Source organism: Trachurus trachurus (genome assembly GCF_905171665.1).
Source record: "Trachurus trachurus genome assembly, chromosome: 21".
NCBI classification, from domain to species: domain Eukaryota; kingdom Metazoa; phylum Chordata; class Actinopteri; order Carangiformes; family Carangidae; genus Trachurus; species Trachurus trachurus.
In genome coordinates, this window is record NC_139899.1 from 35,056,539 (window position 1) to 35,075,624 (window position 19,086).

General features: G+C 43.9%; 1 protein-coding gene across 5 annotated transcripts in view; it reads right to left on the reverse strand.

The window, feature by feature from the left end:
• The window catches only part of LOC311004354 (myosin light chain kinase, smooth muscle-like), a 64,099-nt gene extending 45,441 nt beyond the window's left edge, over nucleotides 1–18,658 (reverse strand). For 3 of the 5 annotated variants that reach the window (XM_083996374.1, XM_083996373.1, XM_083996371.1), the window contains exons 1-10: nucleotides 18,227–18,658; nucleotides 7,067–7,274; nucleotides 6,404–6,440; nucleotides 5,878–6,040; nucleotides 4,115–4,280; nucleotides 3,964–3,985; nucleotides 2,911–3,025; nucleotides 2,016–2,107; nucleotides 684–784; nucleotides 1–79 (exon numbers count right to left, since the gene is read on the reverse strand). The exon at nucleotides 1–79 is cut by the window's left edge and continues 131 nt beyond it. In XM_083996374.1, coding sequence (XP_083852500.1) covers nucleotides 1–79; nucleotides 684–784; nucleotides 2,016–2,107; nucleotides 2,911–3,025; nucleotides 3,964–3,985; nucleotides 4,115–4,280; nucleotides 5,878–6,040; nucleotides 6,404–6,440; nucleotides 7,067–7,274; nucleotides 18,227–18,379 — 1,136 coding nt within the window. In that variant the 5' untranslated portion in view covers nucleotides 18,380–18,658. Of the gene's footprint in view, nucleotides 80–683; nucleotides 785–816; nucleotides 836–2,015; nucleotides 2,108–2,910; nucleotides 3,026–3,963; nucleotides 3,986–4,114; nucleotides 4,281–5,877; nucleotides 6,041–6,403; nucleotides 6,441–7,066; nucleotides 7,275–18,226 lie in introns of those variants that run through there. The other 2 variants (XM_083996372.1, XM_083996375.1) reach the window with 2 other exon arrangements.
• Nucleotides 18,659–19,086: the final 428 nt, after the last annotated feature.

Genomic DNA, 19,086 nt, shown 5'->3' on the forward strand with positions numbered 1-19,086 from the left:
CTCTGCTGCACGCCCGGTCCCGTCCTCACCGGCCGCCCGTCCCTCAGCCACGTCGCCATGGCAACGGCCGGGGACGAGACTGAAGGGGGGGGGGGGGGGGGGGGGGGGGGGGCTCATGATTAACCGTTTAGAAAGAAAGAAAGAAAAGACAGAGTGAGAGAGAGGGGTAGAAAAAAAGAAAAAGACAGAGATGGGTAGAAAGAAAGAAAGAAAGAAAGAAAGAAAGAAAGAAAGAAAGAAAGAAAGAAAGAAAGAAAGAAAGAAAGAAAGAAAGAAGACAAAGAAAGAAAGAAAGAAAGAAAGAAAGAAGGGAGTAAAAAGACAAAGAAAGGGTGTAGAAAGACAGACAGACAGAAAGAAAAAGAAAGAAAGAAAGAAAGAAAGAAAGAAAGAAAGAAAGAAAGAAAGAAAGAAGGGAGTAAAAAGACAAAGAAAGGGTGTAGAAAGACAGACAGACAGAAAAAGAAAGAAAGAAAGAAAGAAAGAAAGAAAGAAAGAAAGGGGGATAGCTAGATAGAAAGAGGTAGATAGATGGAGATAGAGAGGCGTAGAAAAAAAGAAATAAAGAAAAAGACAGAGAGAGAGGGGTAGAAAGAAAGAAAGAAAGAAAGAAAGAAAGAAAGAAAGAAAGAAAGAAAGAAAGAAAGAAAGAAAGAAAGAAAGAGAGAGAGACTGTGACTGACCTTGGCAGGTGAAGGTCACCTGTCCTCCCTCGGTGGCCTCCTGGTCCAGAGGAACGGCCTCGAATCGCAGGTTTAAGCCCGACACCGGCCGCCTGAGCAGCCTGCACACACACACACACACACACACACACACACACACACACACACACACACACACACACACACACACACACACACACACAGTTTGTCCTCAGTGGACGTCAAAGGGTCAAAGGTCAGAGGACGTTGTCATGACCTTTGAGACAAACTGTTGGTAAAAACAAAACGGGCTACAGATAAACAGCTTTGCCTCAGTGAACTCAGGTACATTTACATTGTTTTACTATGTTCTATTAATGTAGCTACACTGTGTTACAGCTCTTCTGGTGTTAAAAACAAGCGCACCTTCACTAGGGTCGCAGCGGTTATCAATGGGCTGAATCTACAAATGTTTGTCATTCATGTTTTGTGTCTGTGTGTGAAAGCAAGTAAAAAAAAAAACCCAAAAGCAATGGAACTATCTGTCTGTCTGTCTTCATTGAGAAATTGAATTCTGTTATGCAACATTTTGGTGCCGAAACCCGGGAAGAAAGAAGGGGGTAAGAAGAGATGAAAAGTCTCAGATGCATGACAATGAAGAAGAAAGAAAAGAACAATGAATGAAAATGTACAAATAAACAAAATAAAATAAAATATAATATAACAATTAGCCGACATTAGTTGATGGGTCAACGATGAGCTACAATAATAATATTGACATTAGTTAGTTTTAGTTCAGCCGTCATGGACACACTGTATAAACCAGTTAAAGGGACAACGAGGAGTTTTGTTAAAGTGAAGTGTTTTCTCACTACATTTATGAGCCTCCGCACCGTGAAATTCTTTGACCGGCGCAAGACAGACTCATGTTTTCATTCATCAAGAATTAAAGTCAGAGGTTGGAAGACGATCACATACCGTCGTAGTTCCCACCATAAACGGAGATTCGGCGGCGTTATTCTCATGACTCGCCACGAAACCGAAAGTAAAGAAACGCTGGTCGGCTCGCCCAGCATTTCCACCACCACTAATAATAACAAAATAACCATAGAGACAAAACCATAGATTTATCTAAAATGGACCATTAACAAGTGGTAACGGAGATTCATCCACATTAATATGAGACTTTTTTATTGTCGCGGAATTTTTCGTTCTGCCGACGGAGAAACTCCTGGTTGTCCCTTTATTGGGTCAACGGTGAGCTACAATAATGATGAGCTACAATAATAATAATACTGACATTAGTTAGTTTTAGTTCAACCGTCATGGACACACTGTATAAACCAGTTAACAGTCGTTATCTGTGTGTTGTACCTGCTGCCGTCTGGAGCAGCTGCTGTCTGCTGGACTGGACCGGTCGGACCGGGACCGGGACCAGACTGGACCTGGACCGGGACACAACAGACCTGATGGTTAGTAAGTAAGTAAGTAAATGTTATTTCTATAGCACTTTTCACTGAAAGGGTTCACAAAGTGCTTCACAGTAAAATCAGCACAATAAACAAACACACACAGTTAAAAACAGGTACATAGAAAGATACAAAGATTAAAAAAACAAACAAAAACACAGAAGACATTAAATTCCCTAAAAAACCTAAAAGAGTCTTTAGATCCTTATTAAAAGACTCAATAGAATTTAAAGTGCATATGGACGGTGGCAGAGCAGTCCATAGTCTGGGGGCTACGGCTTGGAAGCTCGGTCACCTCTGGATTTAAAGTCAGTGTGGGGGCAGACGAGCAGGTATTGATTTGAGGATCTAAGGGAACGTGTTGGCTTATAAAATTTGAGCAACTCAGAAATAATGGAAGAGGCTTGACCATTTAAAGCTCTAAAAGTAAGAACTAACATTTTAAAATGCTATGACGGACAAAACTGACATCGTAAATTGTAAATAAATACAGAAATAGATAATGATAATAATAATAATAATAATAATTAAATGCCTAAATGATTGTAAAAATAAATCTACTAGTGATTTAATGTGTCATTTCTGTTTTTATACATATTTATGTATATATTTCTGTGTATACTGACGCAGAAATACATACATGAATAAAAGTAAATACAGAAATAAAGGAAAGCAGAAAATTGCAAAATAAATAAATAAAAGCATAAATAAATAGTATTTATCATTGCCAAATTAATTAATGATCGGTCTACAGAAACGTGTGGGATGATGATGATAATAATAATGATGATAATAATTACAGTGGGTGGAGCAGCTGAGGTTCTGCTCTGGCTCTGCTGCTGCTGCTGCTCTGCCTGGGAGCTGGGAACACCGGGAGCAGCTCGGTCCACTGTCCTGGTGTGAGAGGTCTCCGTCCTGCAGGAGGAGGCAATAGTACACGGCTGCAGACTGGAGACCTGCACGTTAATGCCACCTAGTGGTTGACTGTAACATTACAACTGTACAGTCTGGACCTGCACTAGGGTTTATTGACAGGGCAAAATCCAAATAAAATGCCAAGATCTAACTGTTTGTGAAGCTTAGAACACTTTCAAACTTTTTAAATAACCTATAAAATGCTTTTAAATGTTCTATTGCATGGGGTTAAGTGAGCTTCCAAAAAGATCAATATTGTATTTGACAACGTGCATATAAGACTAAACGCTCATTACACTGTCAGATACATTTTAGACAAAAACTTTTAAGACATTAAACAACAATGTGATTCACGTTCCTACTGCCGTCCATATTGTTCATATTTCGTATACATTATCTGTATCCATTAACAACAAGACAGGTGGCGCTGTAGCAAACAACCAAGGGGTCTGAATGTGCAGATCTCCGGGTCTGACGACACATGCAGAGAAGAACTTCTCCCCAACTACTGGATAATTAAATGAAATCTGAAGTTTGAATTTGAAACTCATGGAAAAATATTCACAATGTATAAGTTTTTTCTTTTTTATCTATTAAAACCTCCAGACCAGATGGATCCAGTCTGAGTGTCTCCATGTCTACAGACCTTCAGCTTCAGTCACATTAACACTCAGGATCTGGATCAGACTGGTCCAGTCCAACTGGGATCAAAGTAAAGATGGGTTATTGATTATTGATCCTGGATGGAAAAACAAAGGATTAAAAAATCTGGATAATTTTGATCCAGATTGAAAGTTTTGAACAAAAACAAGTGGATCCTGGAATCACTGTGATGATCTAGGTGTAACAGAGACACTGTTCCCGTTCCTTCACAGTAGTTCTCTAACATCTGGATCTGGACCTGGACCTGGATCTAGATCTGGATGTCTGAGACTCACCTGGAGGTTTCAGCTGGAGAACCTGTGGAGGAGAAACATGAGGAGAACTTCAGGAAAACATTCCACCTCTTCAGTCAAATACATGACCAAGTAAAACGCTGCGCTCTGATTGGTCGGCCGGCGCTGCGCTCTGATTGGTCGGCCGGCTCACCCTGGACGAGCAGCTCGGCGGTGGCGGTCGCTGTCCCGGCGCCGTTGGAGACGGAACACGTGTAACTTCCTGCGTCGTCCACACACACTTCCTTTATCTCCAGGAAGTGGAAGCCGGAGCGTTCGTACACGCTGAGCCGCCCGCCGGCCTGAAGCTCCACCCCCTCCTGAGGTAAACAACAACAGACAACATAAGCTCCGCCCCCTCCTGAGGTCAACAACAATATACAACATAAGCTCCGCCCCCTCCTGAGGTAGACAACAACATAAACATAAACATAAGCTCCGCCCCCTCCTGAGGTCAACAAGACAGACAACGGTTGTGTCCTAAACCCCTCCCTCCTCCCTCCTCCCTACTCACTATATAGTGAATTCAATATAGTGACTCACTGGTCAAATAAAAAAACACTTTCGGACACGACTCCGCCGAACAGTTAATGACGTATTACGTTGCGTAATTAAAACGTTCCGACCGCAATAGTAACGGCCGGTGTAGCATAGACCTACGGGTGTATAGGTACCAACATAAAAAGAGGAGTAAAGCAATATATTAAGCAGTAATATATATATTTAAGCATCAAAGATGTTCAATCAAACCCACATAGTTTGAAACAACGTTCACAACAACGTGTCACAACTAAGCATAAAGTCCGCTAGCTTAATGCTAATGTATAATGTAAAACACCATAGACGGGCTAACAGAAATTAGCCTCGCTATCCAGAGTCTGTGGTCAGTTTATAACGCTTGTTAGGAAATTTGCTCTGACGTTTGTTGTGGGAGTCTGTGGAACCGGACAACTCTGGCAGCTGGACACATTTATTGAGGCTGCTGCACTACTTCATTTATTTGGTAGCTACACCGGTCACTACTGCATTTATTTGGTAGCTACACCGGTCACTACTTGCATTTATTTGGTAGCTACACCGGTCACTACTGCATTTATTTGGTAGCTACACCGGTCACTACTTCATTTATTTGGTAGCTACATCGGTCACTACTGCATTTATTTGGTAGCTACACCGGTCACTACTTGCATTTATTTGGTAGCTACACCGGTCACTACTTCATTTATTTGGTAGCTACACCGGTCACTACTTCATTTATTTGGTAGCTACATCGGTCACTACTGCATTTATTTGGTAGCTACACCGGTCACTACTTGCATTTATTTGGTAGCTACACCGGTCACTACTTGCATTTATTTGGTAGCTACACCGGTCACTACTTCATTTATTTGGTAGCTACACCGGTCACTACTTGCATTTATTTGGTAGCTACACCGGTCACTACTTGCATTTATTTGGTAGCTACACCGGTCACTACTTGCATTTATTTGGTAGCTACACCGGTCACTACTTGCATTTATTTGGTAGCTACACCGGTCACTACTTGCATTTATTTGGTAGCTACACCGGTCACTTCTTGCATTTATTTGGTAGCTACACCGGTCGCTCTGGGTCGCTGTGGTAACGGCCATCCGTGACAGCAATGCATGATGGGATATCTTGCTCCGGTTAGTGACCATCGGATGTTCACTACATTTGGTTGTGAATTGTGGGATAGATTCAGTCACTAGATAGTGAACATTAATAATCACTAAACATTCAGACACCACAACAACAACTGGTCACTAGATAGAGAGTAGGGGGATTAGGACACAGTCAATGAGTTAAATGTCAGAGACCAGGTTCTGGTCCAGACCAGGGACCGGGTCCAGGTCCAGGTTCTGGTTCTGGTTCTGGTCTGAGTTTAGCTCCTCCCACCTTGGACCATGTGACCCGCGGCGGAGGACGTCCCGTCGTCTTGGCGACGAACTTCCCGCTCTGACCCGGTCTGGAAAACACCCGGCTCGGCTTGGAGACGAACCTCGGAGGACTCTCACTCCAAATACTGGACCGGACCTGGACCGGATCCACGGAGCGACTCCTGGAGGAGGAGGAGGAGGAGGAGGAGGAGGAGGAGGAGGAGGAGGAGGAGGAGGAGAGAGAGGAGGAGGAGGAGGAGGAGGAGGAGGAGGAGGAGAGAGGAGGAGGAGGAGGAGGAGGAGGAGGAGGAGGAGGAGGAGGAGGAGGAGAGAGGAGGAGGAGGAGGAGGAGGAGGAGAGAGGAGGAGGAGAGAGAGGAAGAGGAAGAGAGGAGAGAGGAGGAGGAGGAGGAGGAGGAGGAGGAGGAAGAGGAGGAGGAAGAGGAGGAGGAGGAGGAGGAGGAGGAGGAGAGAGGAAGAGGAGTGTGACATCTTCATCAGAGAGGAGTGGATCTGGATCTGGATCTGGATCAGAGTTTAACTCACCGAGGCCTCGACAGGAAGACGCTCCTCCCAGAATCCTCTGCAGCGACGGAGAGAAAACATGAGACAAGTTGGACTGGATCTGGGACAGGAAGTGGACCGATCCAGATCAGCTGACTACATTACATCCACCAGAACTACACACTGCTGTTAAAGGGACAGTTCAACACGTTGGCCTGTCACTGCTGTTAAAGGGACAGTTCAACACGTTGGCCTGTCACCATAACCCCTGTAGTCGTAGGAGGACGAAACACTTTTTAAACATTAATAAAGGAGAAAAACATTCACTGCTATCCACTTTTCACTAAAGCTTGAAGTCCTGTCTCCATGTTGATATCCACACTCCGGGTCGGGAAGGCGGTAAAGCGGTAAAGCGTTTGCAGGCTGGTTGCTATGCCAACCTGCGGAAAACTCCGAGTGCGAGTTTGTAGTTTTCACCAAAGTCCGTATTTTTAAAGGGACAGTTTGTGTGTGAAACTTCTCCCAGCCCTTAGTCGACATGAGGGTGAGTAGATAATGAGTGAAAATTCAATTTTGGGTGAACTAACCCTTTAATGTGCACTGTCCCACCCAAATAAACTAATAAAGAAAGAAAGAAAGACAACATCAGTCACATTCGTACCAGTATTAGTATTAGTACCAGTGGTAGTACTGTGTGTGTGTTACCTAGCAGCAGGATCTCCACGGTAACCTGGCGGCTGCCCGCCTCATTGGCTGCCTGGCAGGTGTAGCGGCCGAGGTCGTCCTCGGTGACTCCGCCCACCGTCAGGCTGAACTGGCCCCGCCCCCCTCGCTCCGCCACGCAGCGCTCTGCTCCAATCACAGCGCTCCCCTCTCTGGACCACGTGACCCGAGGCTCCGGATGCCCACGCACCTGGAGGGGCAGCGAATGCACCACGACACGTCAGAGGGGAAGAGAGTGTGTGTGTGTGTGTGTGTGTGTGTGTATGTGTGTGTGTGTGTGTGTGTGTGTGTGTGTGTGTGTGCAGCATGTGGTCGACACATGTTTCCACTGTTTGTCGACTCTCAGCTCCCATGAGGCTTTGCAACATCCATCAATCTCTCTGACGGTGCGTTCGGGTGCAGTGGGACACTACAGACTCTCCGACGGTGCGTTCAGGTGCAGTGGGACATTATGACTCTGGCGGTGCGTTCGGGTGCAGTCGGACACTACAGATTCTCTGATGGTGCGTTCAAATGCAGTGGGACACTACAGACTCTGACGGTGTGTTCAGGTGCAGTGGGACACGACAGACTCTCTGATGGTGCGTTCAGGTGCAGTGGGACACTACAGACTCTGACGGTGTGTTCAGGTGCAGTGGGACACTACAGACTCTGACGGTGTGTTCAGGTGCAGTTGGACACTACAGACTCTGACGGTGTGTTCAGGTGCAGTTGGACACTACAGACTCTGGCGGTGTGTTCAGGTGCAGTGGGACACTACAGACTCTGACGGTGTGTTCAGGTGCAGTTGGACACTACAGACTCTGACGGTGTGTTCAGGTGCAGTTGGACACTACAGACTCTGGCGGTGCGTTCAGGTGCAGTGGGACACTACAGACTCTCTGACGGTGTGTTCAGGTGCAGTGGGACACTACAGACTCTCTGACGGTGTGTTCAGGTGCAGTGGGACATTATGACTCTCTGACGGTGCGTTCAGGTGCAGTGGGACATTATGACTCTCTGGCGGTGCGTTCAGGTGCAGTGGGACATTATGACTCTCTGACGGTGCGTTCAGGTGCAGTGGGACACCGCAGACTCTCTGACGGTGTGTTCAGGTGCAGTGGGACATTATGACTCTCTGACGGTGCGTTCAGGTGCAGTGGGACACTACAGACTCTCTGGCGGTGCGTTCAGGTGCAGTGGGACACCGCAGACTCGTCTCTGTGTTAATTGTGTTGTTATTTGGTTTTGAACTGGTTAAAGCAGAGAGAGTGAAACCAGATGAGCAATAAACCAGAGACACTTCAAAGACTGAGTGTGTGTGTGTGTGTGTGTGTGTGTGTGTGTGTGTGTGTGTGTGTGTGTGTGTGTGTGTGTGTGTGTGTGTGTGTGTGTGTGTGTGTGTGTGGTTGACTGCTTCACATCAGGATGCAGTCAGTCACAAGACTGGAGAAATGTTAATCCTCTCTTCACTTCCTGCTCAGCAACATGTGGCTCCGATCCCACATTCATCTGGTCTGGAGACTCTGGAACCAGAACCAGAACCAGGACCAGAACCAGAACCAGGACCAGGACCAGGACCAGAACCAGGACCAGAACCAGAACCAGGACCAGGACCAGAACCAGGACCAGGACCAGGACCAGGACCAGAACCAGGACCAGGACCAGGACCAGGACCAGAACCAGGACCAGGACCAGAACCAGGACCAGGACCAGAACCACGACCAGGACCAGGACCCGGACCAGGACCAGAACCAGGACCAGGACCAGAACCAGGACCAGGACCAGGACCAGGACCAGCACCAGGACCAAGACCAGGACCAGGACCAAGACCAGGACCAGAACCAGGACCAGGACCAGGACCAGGACCAGAACCAGGACCAGGACCAGGACCAGGACCAGGACCAGAACCAGGACCAGGACCAGGACCAGGACCAGGACCAGAACCACGACCAGGACCAGGACCCGGACCAGGACCAGAACCAGGACCAGGACCAGGACCTGGACCAGAACCAGGACCAGGACCAGGACCAGAACCAGGACCAGAACCAGAACCAGGACCAGGACCTGGACCAGAACCAGGACCAGGACCAGGACCAGGACCAGGACCAGAACCAGGACCAGGACCAGGACCTGGACCAGAACCAGGACCAGGACCAGAGGCTCAGATTTGTGTCTCCACCACCACACTGCAAAAACTCAAAATCTTTCCAAGAATATTTGTCTTATTTCTAGTCAAAACCATAGACTGTAACAAACATGGCCGTAGCGTCCGTGACGTCACCCATTGGTTTTGGGGAGTCGTTTTTGTGACTCAAATATGGCGGCCTGGACAGCGCCATGTTGGATTGGCCGGCCGAGAACCGCCGAGAACCCGCCCACTGGCCTCGAAGCAGCTGTCCACGGAGCTGCTCGGGCCTGTCACTCAACGTTTCCGCGCCCTAATTGGCCAGAGTTTTAACCTAATAACAGTAAAACGGTAGAGTTTAAAAAAAATTCCCCCCCCTCAGAGTGTGTGCGGGGGTAGAAACTATCGATTGAGAAAAAAAAACGTTCTGACACCAGGCTTTTTTTTTTTTTTTTTTTTGAACCGTCTGTTTATTGAGTTTTACATATTACAAAAACAATAGTGTTCTGATTACAGATCTAAATACAATATACCCCAGAACAGATACCACCCCCCCACCCCCCCGGCACCCAGCCCCAACAGATGGACATGCATAGGTAAAAGTAAATTAAGGACAAACGAAAGAAAAAAATAATAATAATAATAATAATGATGATGATAGAGGAAGAGAAAAGGTAGGTAAATAAATAAGCAAATGAATAAATTAATGTATGAATAGATAAAAATAAATAAGTAATAACAGTTGTAATACTCAAAATAAATAAATAAATAAATAGACTAATAAGATCAATAGGGAAACATAGATATGAGTTGGCAGGTAGTAGGAAATATAAATCAATTAAAAATAATTAAATAAGTTAGTAATAATAAAGAATATATAATAACAATACAAAAAAATATATATACACATACACACACATACCCATATATATATAAAAAGTGAATTAGTAAAAAATAATAATTAAAGAAAAAAAAAAAAAAAAAAAAAAAGGGAAGGGAAAAAAACAAAAACACAGGCTCAGCATTGCAGTACTCAGTTCACAGTGATCGGACATCTTGTGCTATTAACATAAGACAGAAAGGGATTCCAGGTCTTCTCAAATAAGACATCCTTTCCAATCAGAGTCAGTCTAATTTTTTCTAATTTAAGAAAATAAAGCACTTCCTTAACCCAATGTGTATAGGTAGGTGGGACTGGGGATTTCCATTTTAGCAATATCAACCTCCTGGCCAGCAGAGTTGTGAATGCTATTAAATCCTTTTTAGCTGGGGAAAGAGTAGGAGGGAAAGGCCATACACCAAATAGGGCAGTTAAGGCATTGGGAGTCACATCCCTTTCAGTTATTTTGGATAAAGTACTAAAGATTTCAGACCAAAATCTAGTCAGAGAAGAGCAGCTCCAAAACATGTGAGAGTAATTTGCTGTGGCTTGTTGGCATCGATCACATAGTGGAGACACTGTATCGAACATTTTTGCGAGCCGGGCTTTAGTGTAGTGGGCTCGATGAAGGATTCGACATTGCATAAAGCTGTGACCAGCACATATTGAAGACTTATGTACTCTGCGCAAAATCTCTTCCCAAACATCATCAACAATCACCTCTCCCAAATCTGTCTCCCAAACTGTTTTAAGTACAACAGAAGAGCCTGGACAAAGACTATAAATATTTGAATAAATAGAGGAGATTGCCCCCTTTAAAGAAGAGAGAGGCTTCAGAAAAGTCTCAAAGTCTGAAGACTTGGGAAGAGTGGGGAATCCTGGGAATGAGCCACGGACAAAATTTCGGACTTGGAGGTATCTAAAAAAATGTTCTTTAGGAAGCAAAAATTTATTTACCAATTGTTGAAAAGAAGCAAAAATAGAATTAACATACAGGTCTCTAATAGTTTTTATGCCCAGCCTAGCCCATATAGAGAAGGTGCTATCCAATAACGATGGGGGAAAAATAGGATTTGCTGCAAGTGGAGCCTCAGTTGAAAGAGTTTGAAGGCCAAAATGACGTCTAAACTGAGTCCATATTTTAATGCTGGAGGCAACTATCACATTCTTAGTGTGACCAGAAGTAGAAAAAGACAAGGGCGAATACAGTAACGCTTTCAATGACGCCGGCTGAACTGAATTTGCTTCCAAAATCAACCATGATGGGGGGACCTCAACATCTCCATACTTAACCCAATAGTTCAGATTTCTAATGTTTGTTGCCCAATAATAGTAAAGGAGGTTTGGTAACACCATTCCGCCCAAAGCTTTTGGCCTCTGTAAAACTTGTAGACGCAACCTAGGAGTTTTCTTGTTCCAAATAAAATCTAAAATAAGACTGTCTACTTTACGGAAAAAGGAAAGAGGAAGGAAGATAGGAATGCATTGGAATAAATATAAAAAGCGCGGGAAGATGTTCATTTTAATTGCATTGATTCTGGCAGCTATGGAGAGATTTAGTAGGGACCATCGCTCAAAATCTTGTTTAATTTTTGTGAGCAGAGAAAGGAAATTTTCCTTATAGAGATTAACCAATGTTTTGGCAACATAAACTCCAAGATAAACAAAGCCAGCGTCCGCTACCTTAAATGGTAAATTTTGAAGCTGAAGTGAATTATCGTTTACCTCTCCATTAACAGTAAGCATTTCACTTTTACTAAGATTAAGTTTATATCCAGAGAATCTACTAAATTTGTCTAGGACTGAAAGGGCTGCAGGAATAGAACGTGACAGATTAGACAAAAGCAACAGAAGATCATCCGCATACAGCGCCACCTTCAGCTCTACACCATTTCTGGTTATACCACATATATCAGGATGAGACCGCAAAGCAATTGACAGAGGCTCCATCACAATAGCAAATAAGAGCGGACTCAACGGGCAACCCTGTCTTGTAGAACGATGTAAGCGAAAGTATTCCGAATTTGTGCCATTTGTCCTGACCATGGCCTGAGGAGAAGCATATAATAATCTAACCCATGAAACAAATTTTTCCCCAAAACCAAATTTCCCCAAAATAAAAAAAAGATAATCCCACTCTACTCTGTCAAATGCCTTCTCGGCGTCCAGAGCTATCAGAGCTTCTGGGAGAGCATTTGAAGGAGGATTATAGACCACATTAAACACCCTTCTAAGATTAAAAAAGGAGTGTCTATTACGTATAAACCCAGTTTGGTCCAAAGATATAATTGAAGGTAAGACAACTTCTAAGCGTCGGGCTAATAACTTGGACAATAATTTGAAATCGACATTCAGTAAACTAATGGGTCGATATGAACCACATGAAAGTGGGTCTTTACCTTTCTTTAGAAGCAGAGAAATGCAAGCCTGATTTAGGGTGTGGGGAAGTGTGCCTGAATTATAAGACTCAGTGAACATATCTAACAGGTGTGGGGCCAGTTGTTTCCAGAATGTTTTATAAAACTCGGCTGGAAAGCCATCTGGGCCTGGACTTTTACCACTTTGTAATGATTTAACTGCCGCCTCAAGTTCAACTGCTGTGATAGGACGTTCCAGTTCCTCAGCTGCAACTCGATCCAGATTGGGAGTGTTAAACCTATCAAAGAAGGAGATCATATCCGCAGAAGTATTAGGACAATCAGATGAATATAGTAATTTGTAGAATTCCATAAAGGTTTTATTGATTTCCAAAGGGTCAGATGTTACACCCGAGCCAGTCTCAATTTGAGGAATTAACTGAGATGCAGAAATTTGACGTAGTCGATGGGCCAAGAGTTTACTCGTCTTGTCACCCTGTTCATAAAATTTGGATCTTGATTGTAATAAAAGTTCAGTAGTATGCTGTGACATGATAAGATCATATTCAGCTTGTAAAGTCATCCGCTCCTTATAAGTATCTTGTAGTTTTGAGACTGCATATAAAGAATCTAAGAGTGCGATGCGTTGAGAAAGCTTGGCTAACTTCTCTTTTCTAGATTTTCTCTGATGAGCCTTATAAGAAATTATCTCCCCTCTGATAAAAGCTTTCATTGTTTCCCACAACCCTGAGGCTGTTACTTCTGGAGTTTTGTTGACCTGAAAAAAGAAATCCAACTGCTCTGCAACAAATTTAATAAAGTCTGTATCTAAGAGCAAATGTGTATCTAGGCGCCATGGTGGTCTTGTATTAACAAACTTCTGAAAATAAACATTCATAGAAATGGAGGCATGGTCCGAAACCACGATTGAATCGTATTTGCAGCCGGAAATGGAGGATAACAACTTGTTATTCACTAAAAAAAAATCAATTCGTGTATAGGTACGGTGAATGTGAGAGAAAAAAGAGTATTCCCTTCTATCCGGATTGAAAAAACGCCAAGGGTCAACAACATTAAACTCTTTCATAAAGGCTTGAATCACTTTGGTCGACTTGGACTGAGTAGCTGAGGTTGGGGAAGAACGATCTAAGGATGGATTCATCCAGCAGTTAAAGTCTCCACCTAAAATTAAATCATACATGGACAAGTCAGGTAGCATTGAGAAAACCCGTCTAAAAAAAGACTCATCATCCCAGTTGGGGGCGTAAACATTAGCAAGAGTCACTTTTACATCAAAAATGTGTCCTATGACAGCTATAAACCTGCCATCAGAATCAGAGATCGTTTTAACATGAACAAAAGGAATATCTCTATGTAAAAGAATAGCAACGCCTCTTGATCTACTGGAAAATGAGGAATGATATATTTTCCCGACCCAACTCTTCTTCAGTCTAACACTATCTATCTCTTTTAAATGGGTTTCCTGCAAGTATATGATATGAGCATCCAGGTGGCGCAAGTAGTGCAGCACCTTACTACGCTTAATTGGATTATTTAGACCCTTACAGTTTAAACTTACAAATCTAACATCTCCACCCACACTGGATAGTGTTCTTTTAACCTGGGCCATTAAAGGACAAAGAATTCACTATGTAAAAAGAAAAAAGGAGAAAAACAAAACAAACACACACACAAAAAAAAAAAAAAAAAAAACCCTCTCAATACATCTGGAAAAGTAGCGTAGGTGCCAGTCATTACCCCGAAAAAACACGAACAACCCCCCCAGATTCGAACAAACCTCCTCACTTAGCAGAAGCATCCAAACAGTGATGCGTGCTACTTCACCCCACATTGAAATAAAACCTGTCGTTATCTGCAGCTTAACCGTGCTACTAAACGACCTCAGGGAGTGTGGATATGTGCTGTCCCAAAATAAAAATAAAATAAAAAGGTGCCATGTATTATAATGAAGAAAAGAAAAGAAAAGAAAAAGAAAAACTGATTCAAAAGCACTGCATCAGTCAAAAACATCCTCATAAATAGAGACTGACAGAGAGAAATATGACAATAGAAATAAAAATGAGCACCAATGTACTCTATAAGTGGAGCAATAAAAATTTACAGACAGTTCACCATACTATAGTCAGTCCCTGGATAAGATAACAGCAGCATAGATGCTAAATATGCAGCCTACTGCCGCAGAAATACAAACCGAGCCAACAAGCGCTGGAGGATTTCAGAGTCAGTCACTCTCCGGGCCGGGATTCTTCTTGAGTCTCTTGTTGACGAACTCCATGGCCTGGTTCGGGTCTTCAAATCTGTAGGTCTGGCCGTCGGACATGGTGATGTGTAGAGTAGCCGGGTACCGGAGGCCGAATTTGACGTTAGCACAGGCATGGAGCTCCCTCTTCACCTGGACAAAAGCCGCCCTCCGCTTGGCCACAGTCGGTGTAAAGTCCGGGAAGATGTGCACCCGTTTCCCGTTGTGTAGCAGGGGGGAGCTCTGTCCAGCGCGGCGTAGAATAGCGTTCCTCGTTTGAAATTGTGTCACCCTGATGACCATCGGGCGAGGTGGTTCTCCCTCCTTTGGTTTAGCACGCAAAGTGCGGTGGGCCCTGTCGAGCCCGGGCAACCCGTCGAGTCCCAACAAGTCCATTAAAAGTTTGGCAGTAAACTGTGTAGGTTGAGGACCCTCGGTTCCCTCAGGCAAACCCACTAGCCGAATGTTGTGCCATCTTGAGCGTGCCTCCAGTTCTTCACATTTCTTGCCCAGAGACTCCACCGTAGCAGATAGCTTGGTGATATTCACCTGCATGCTAGTTAGCTGGTCTGAGTGCTCGTTAGCGCAGCGCTCCAGGTCATTAATAGTTCCACTTTGCAGGGAGACTTTTTCTTGCAGTGGTTTAAGAGCAGTCGCCACCTCCTTCGTAACTAGCTCTGATATGATTGACTCGAATTTTGTCACAATTTCAGTTTGTTGGTCGTCCATCATTACCTTGATGCTGCGTAGCATCTCTTCATTAGCACTCGGCCTCTCAGGTAATTCGGGCTCCTGTTGCGGCCTGTTTCGCAGACTCATCGGTAGACTCATTTTTCACCCGGCCGCTCGACAAAAATGCAGGTTTGGCTCTCAAGATGCAGGGCTCCTAAAAACCACTTGGTCACCTCGAAGTTGCGGACAGTGGACAAGCTTAAAATGATATTAAAACTATATTATAATCACATTCCCGAGGAGCGACCGAAAAACACGTCCTACATCGTTCGCGTCTTGACCACGCCTCCTGACACCAGGCTTTTAACATGTTTACTGAGGATGTAAAATCGGCGATTTTAACATGGGGGTCTATGGGGAATGCTGCTTTCTGACACCAGCCCCCAGAGGAAGCCGGGGGGATTGCAGTTTTTTGAACGCGGAAGTGAGCTTCACTTCTCAGATCCACAACTGCCCCCTTGGTCAAAACTAATCTCTTTCCACTTAAAATAAGACTCATCGCCTAAAAATGAACTTGTTTTTAGATCATTTTCACTTGTTTCAAACTAATTTTCACTTGAAATAAGTAGAAAAATCTGCCAGTGAAAGAAAGTTTTTTGTGTTTGTAATAAGGAAGCTTGAAACTTGCTCCACTATCAGATTTTTCTACTTATTCCAAGTGAAAATCTGCTTGAAAGAAGTAAAAAGTGTCTAAAAACAAGCTACTTTTTGATGTGATGAGTCTTATTTTAAGTAGAATTAGATTTGTTTTGACTAGAAATAAGACAAATATTCTTGGTAAGATGTAGAGTTTTTGCAGTGTGACATCTAAACTCTGGTTGGATAATCAGTGTTAAACTGACAGAGTAGCTGCTGTCTGTGGTTCTTTACCTTTTAAAACGTATTTCCACAGTGCGTAAAGGTAGGGGTTTTAAAAAATGAGCGGCAGCAACATATTGAAAAAAGAAAAACAAAGAACGAACAAACTATCTAGTATGAAATAGTTCATTTTTGGAACTGTGAACTTGTGCTGCGTTCGAGACAAGTTGGAATTCCCGACCTCCGACTTGAAAAAGTGCGATGGAACGCCACCTCAAAATCGGAGAAAAAAAATCTCCCCAGACACACAACAATTACTTGGTGATTTCTCTCATTTACCAATCCCAAAACATCATCAAACATTCATCCTCGTCTCCACAACTACGGCCAAGAAAACAATACTACTCAACTGGAAAGACAGAACAAAACTTTCACTACAATCTGCTAACAGGACACTCAAATTTGGAAAAACTTACATTCATCATGAAAGACAATATCACCCACTACAATAAAACCTGGTCACCATTCATACATTCTTATTCCGTCTTCTTTACTTTATCAACCTCCTTATTCTCTGTTTTATTTCCAATATTCCCAATATTCCTGCTCAACACCTCCTCTCGTAATTCCCACCGTCCACTCTCTGGTTTGTTCTGTCCCAGTTTGTGTGTTTGTTTGTTCTGTAGCCGCCCTTCGTCCCATACGGTTTTATACATGTCTATTGTAATGTGTGTTTAAATGTGCATTAAAGGTTTAGTATGTAGGAATTCCCCCCATCTAGCGGTGCGGCTGCATATCAGAACGTATTCTTGATGTTGCATTCACGTGAAATCGGGCAGATGTCAGACAGACAACAGACAAAATAGCCCTTAACACTTGGTTTTGCGGGCTTATAAGATTAAAGCTCCAGTATGTAACTTATTTGTCTTTTTTATGATCAAAAATCAAACCTGTCTTTCATAAATCCGTATTTCACTGAAGGTGAATCACAGCTGCTACAAATGAAAGCTTTCTGGTTCCTTAGAATGAGTTGTTACAAGTCGTTACAAATACATAAGTGGGCGACGCACCGAACCGAGGCGGCCATGTTGCATCGTGACCGTAGGTAACCACGGAAACGGCCTGTTAAAACTGTCACCACTGTGTAGTGTGAGGAAGGACGGAGGCACTGGTGTTGCATTCAGGTGCAGTCAGGCAGACGGCCGTCGGCAAACCAACCGGATGTCATTTTACTCCACCAGAGAAAGACGGTAAAACAATACCACATCACCATGACAACATGTTGTCAGATCACTTGTTTATCCTGTTACATGCAGCGTCTGTTGTCTGTCTGACATCTGCCTGATTTCACGTGAATGCAACATCAAGAATACGTTCAGATATGCAACCGCACCGCTAGATGGGGGGAATTCCTACGTACTATACCTTTAAACTTCAAGTCTGAGTTGTTTAAATGACAGAAATCTGTTTTGATGAATGTAAATGAGCCTTAATTTTGGACTTTTGACTTAATCCATTATAATTAAACAAGATTTTATAGCCGATACATTAAAAAAGAAGAAAAAACTGGTTTGTTTTCACTTTAAAATTGTATACAAAACAAATTAGACTGATAAAGCAGCAAAGCTATAAAATAATCACTGCATTCAAAACAAAAACCCATAGAGGCTTGTTTATACTGTTACATGCAGCGTCTGTTGTCTGTCTGACATCTGCCTGATTTCACGTGAATGCAACATCAAGAATACGTTCAGATATGCAACCGCACCGCTAGATGGGGGGAATTCCTATGTACTATACCTTTAAACTTCAAGTCTGAGTTGTTTAAATGACAGAAATCTGTTTTGATGAATGTAAATAAGCCTTAACTTTGGATTGACTTCATCCATTAGAATTAAACAAGATTTTATAGCCGATACATAAAAAAAGAAGAAAAAACTGGTTTGTTTTCACTTTAAAGTTTAAAATTGTGTGTGTGTGTGTGTGTGTGTGTGTGTGTGTGTGTTACCTTCCCCTCCAGGCGTGCGACGCCCCCCAGCGCGACCCGGACGTTGCGAGGCGGGAGGACGAAGGCCGGAGGCTGGTTGCCGGGGGAACTGCATCTCGTCGACGGGCCCGTTGCCTTGGAGACGGCGGAAGCCAAACGGACGACGTCGCTCATCCTGCTGCTGCTCGACAGGAAAAAAAAGACACGGACGTCACCTGAACGCCTCACGCCTCACGCTGCGTCCTGATTGGTCGCTTTCCACCCTGAGGTCCTGTGTGTGTGTGTGTGTGTGTGTGTGTGTGTGTGTGTTTGTTCTCTTATTCTGGCGGGACGCGAGAGATAACAACGACTTCCTCCTCAGGAAGTGATGTCACTTCCTGTCAGTCTAAACAGAATGAGTCTTAATTGATGTGGTCGTCTGCTGCTCCGCTCTGATTGGTCCACGCCCTGTCAGGAGAGCCGGCGGCCTCGGAGTGTGTTTTCAGACCAAACAGAGTCACACTGCAACTATGCACACACACACACACACACACACACACACACACACACACACACACACACTCTCTGTTTGCGTTTCTGCTCTAAAAAATGTTATTCTAATCTGAAAGTCCACCTTTACTTCCTATTAAGTCCACGCTGGCTGCTGATTGGCTGCTGCTCTGACACCTCGGCGACTGTTTCCAAGCACCCCCCCCCCCTCCTGTCAAAACAACCCCCCCTCCACACACACACACACAGACACACACACACAAAGCAGGACTTGTCTCCAGTGGTATTTTCCCAGCAGCCTCGGAGTGAAACAGGAAGTAGACGTCAGGTTTCTGTTGACGGACGATCAATAAGAGAGAGACACACACACACAGACACACACACACACACAC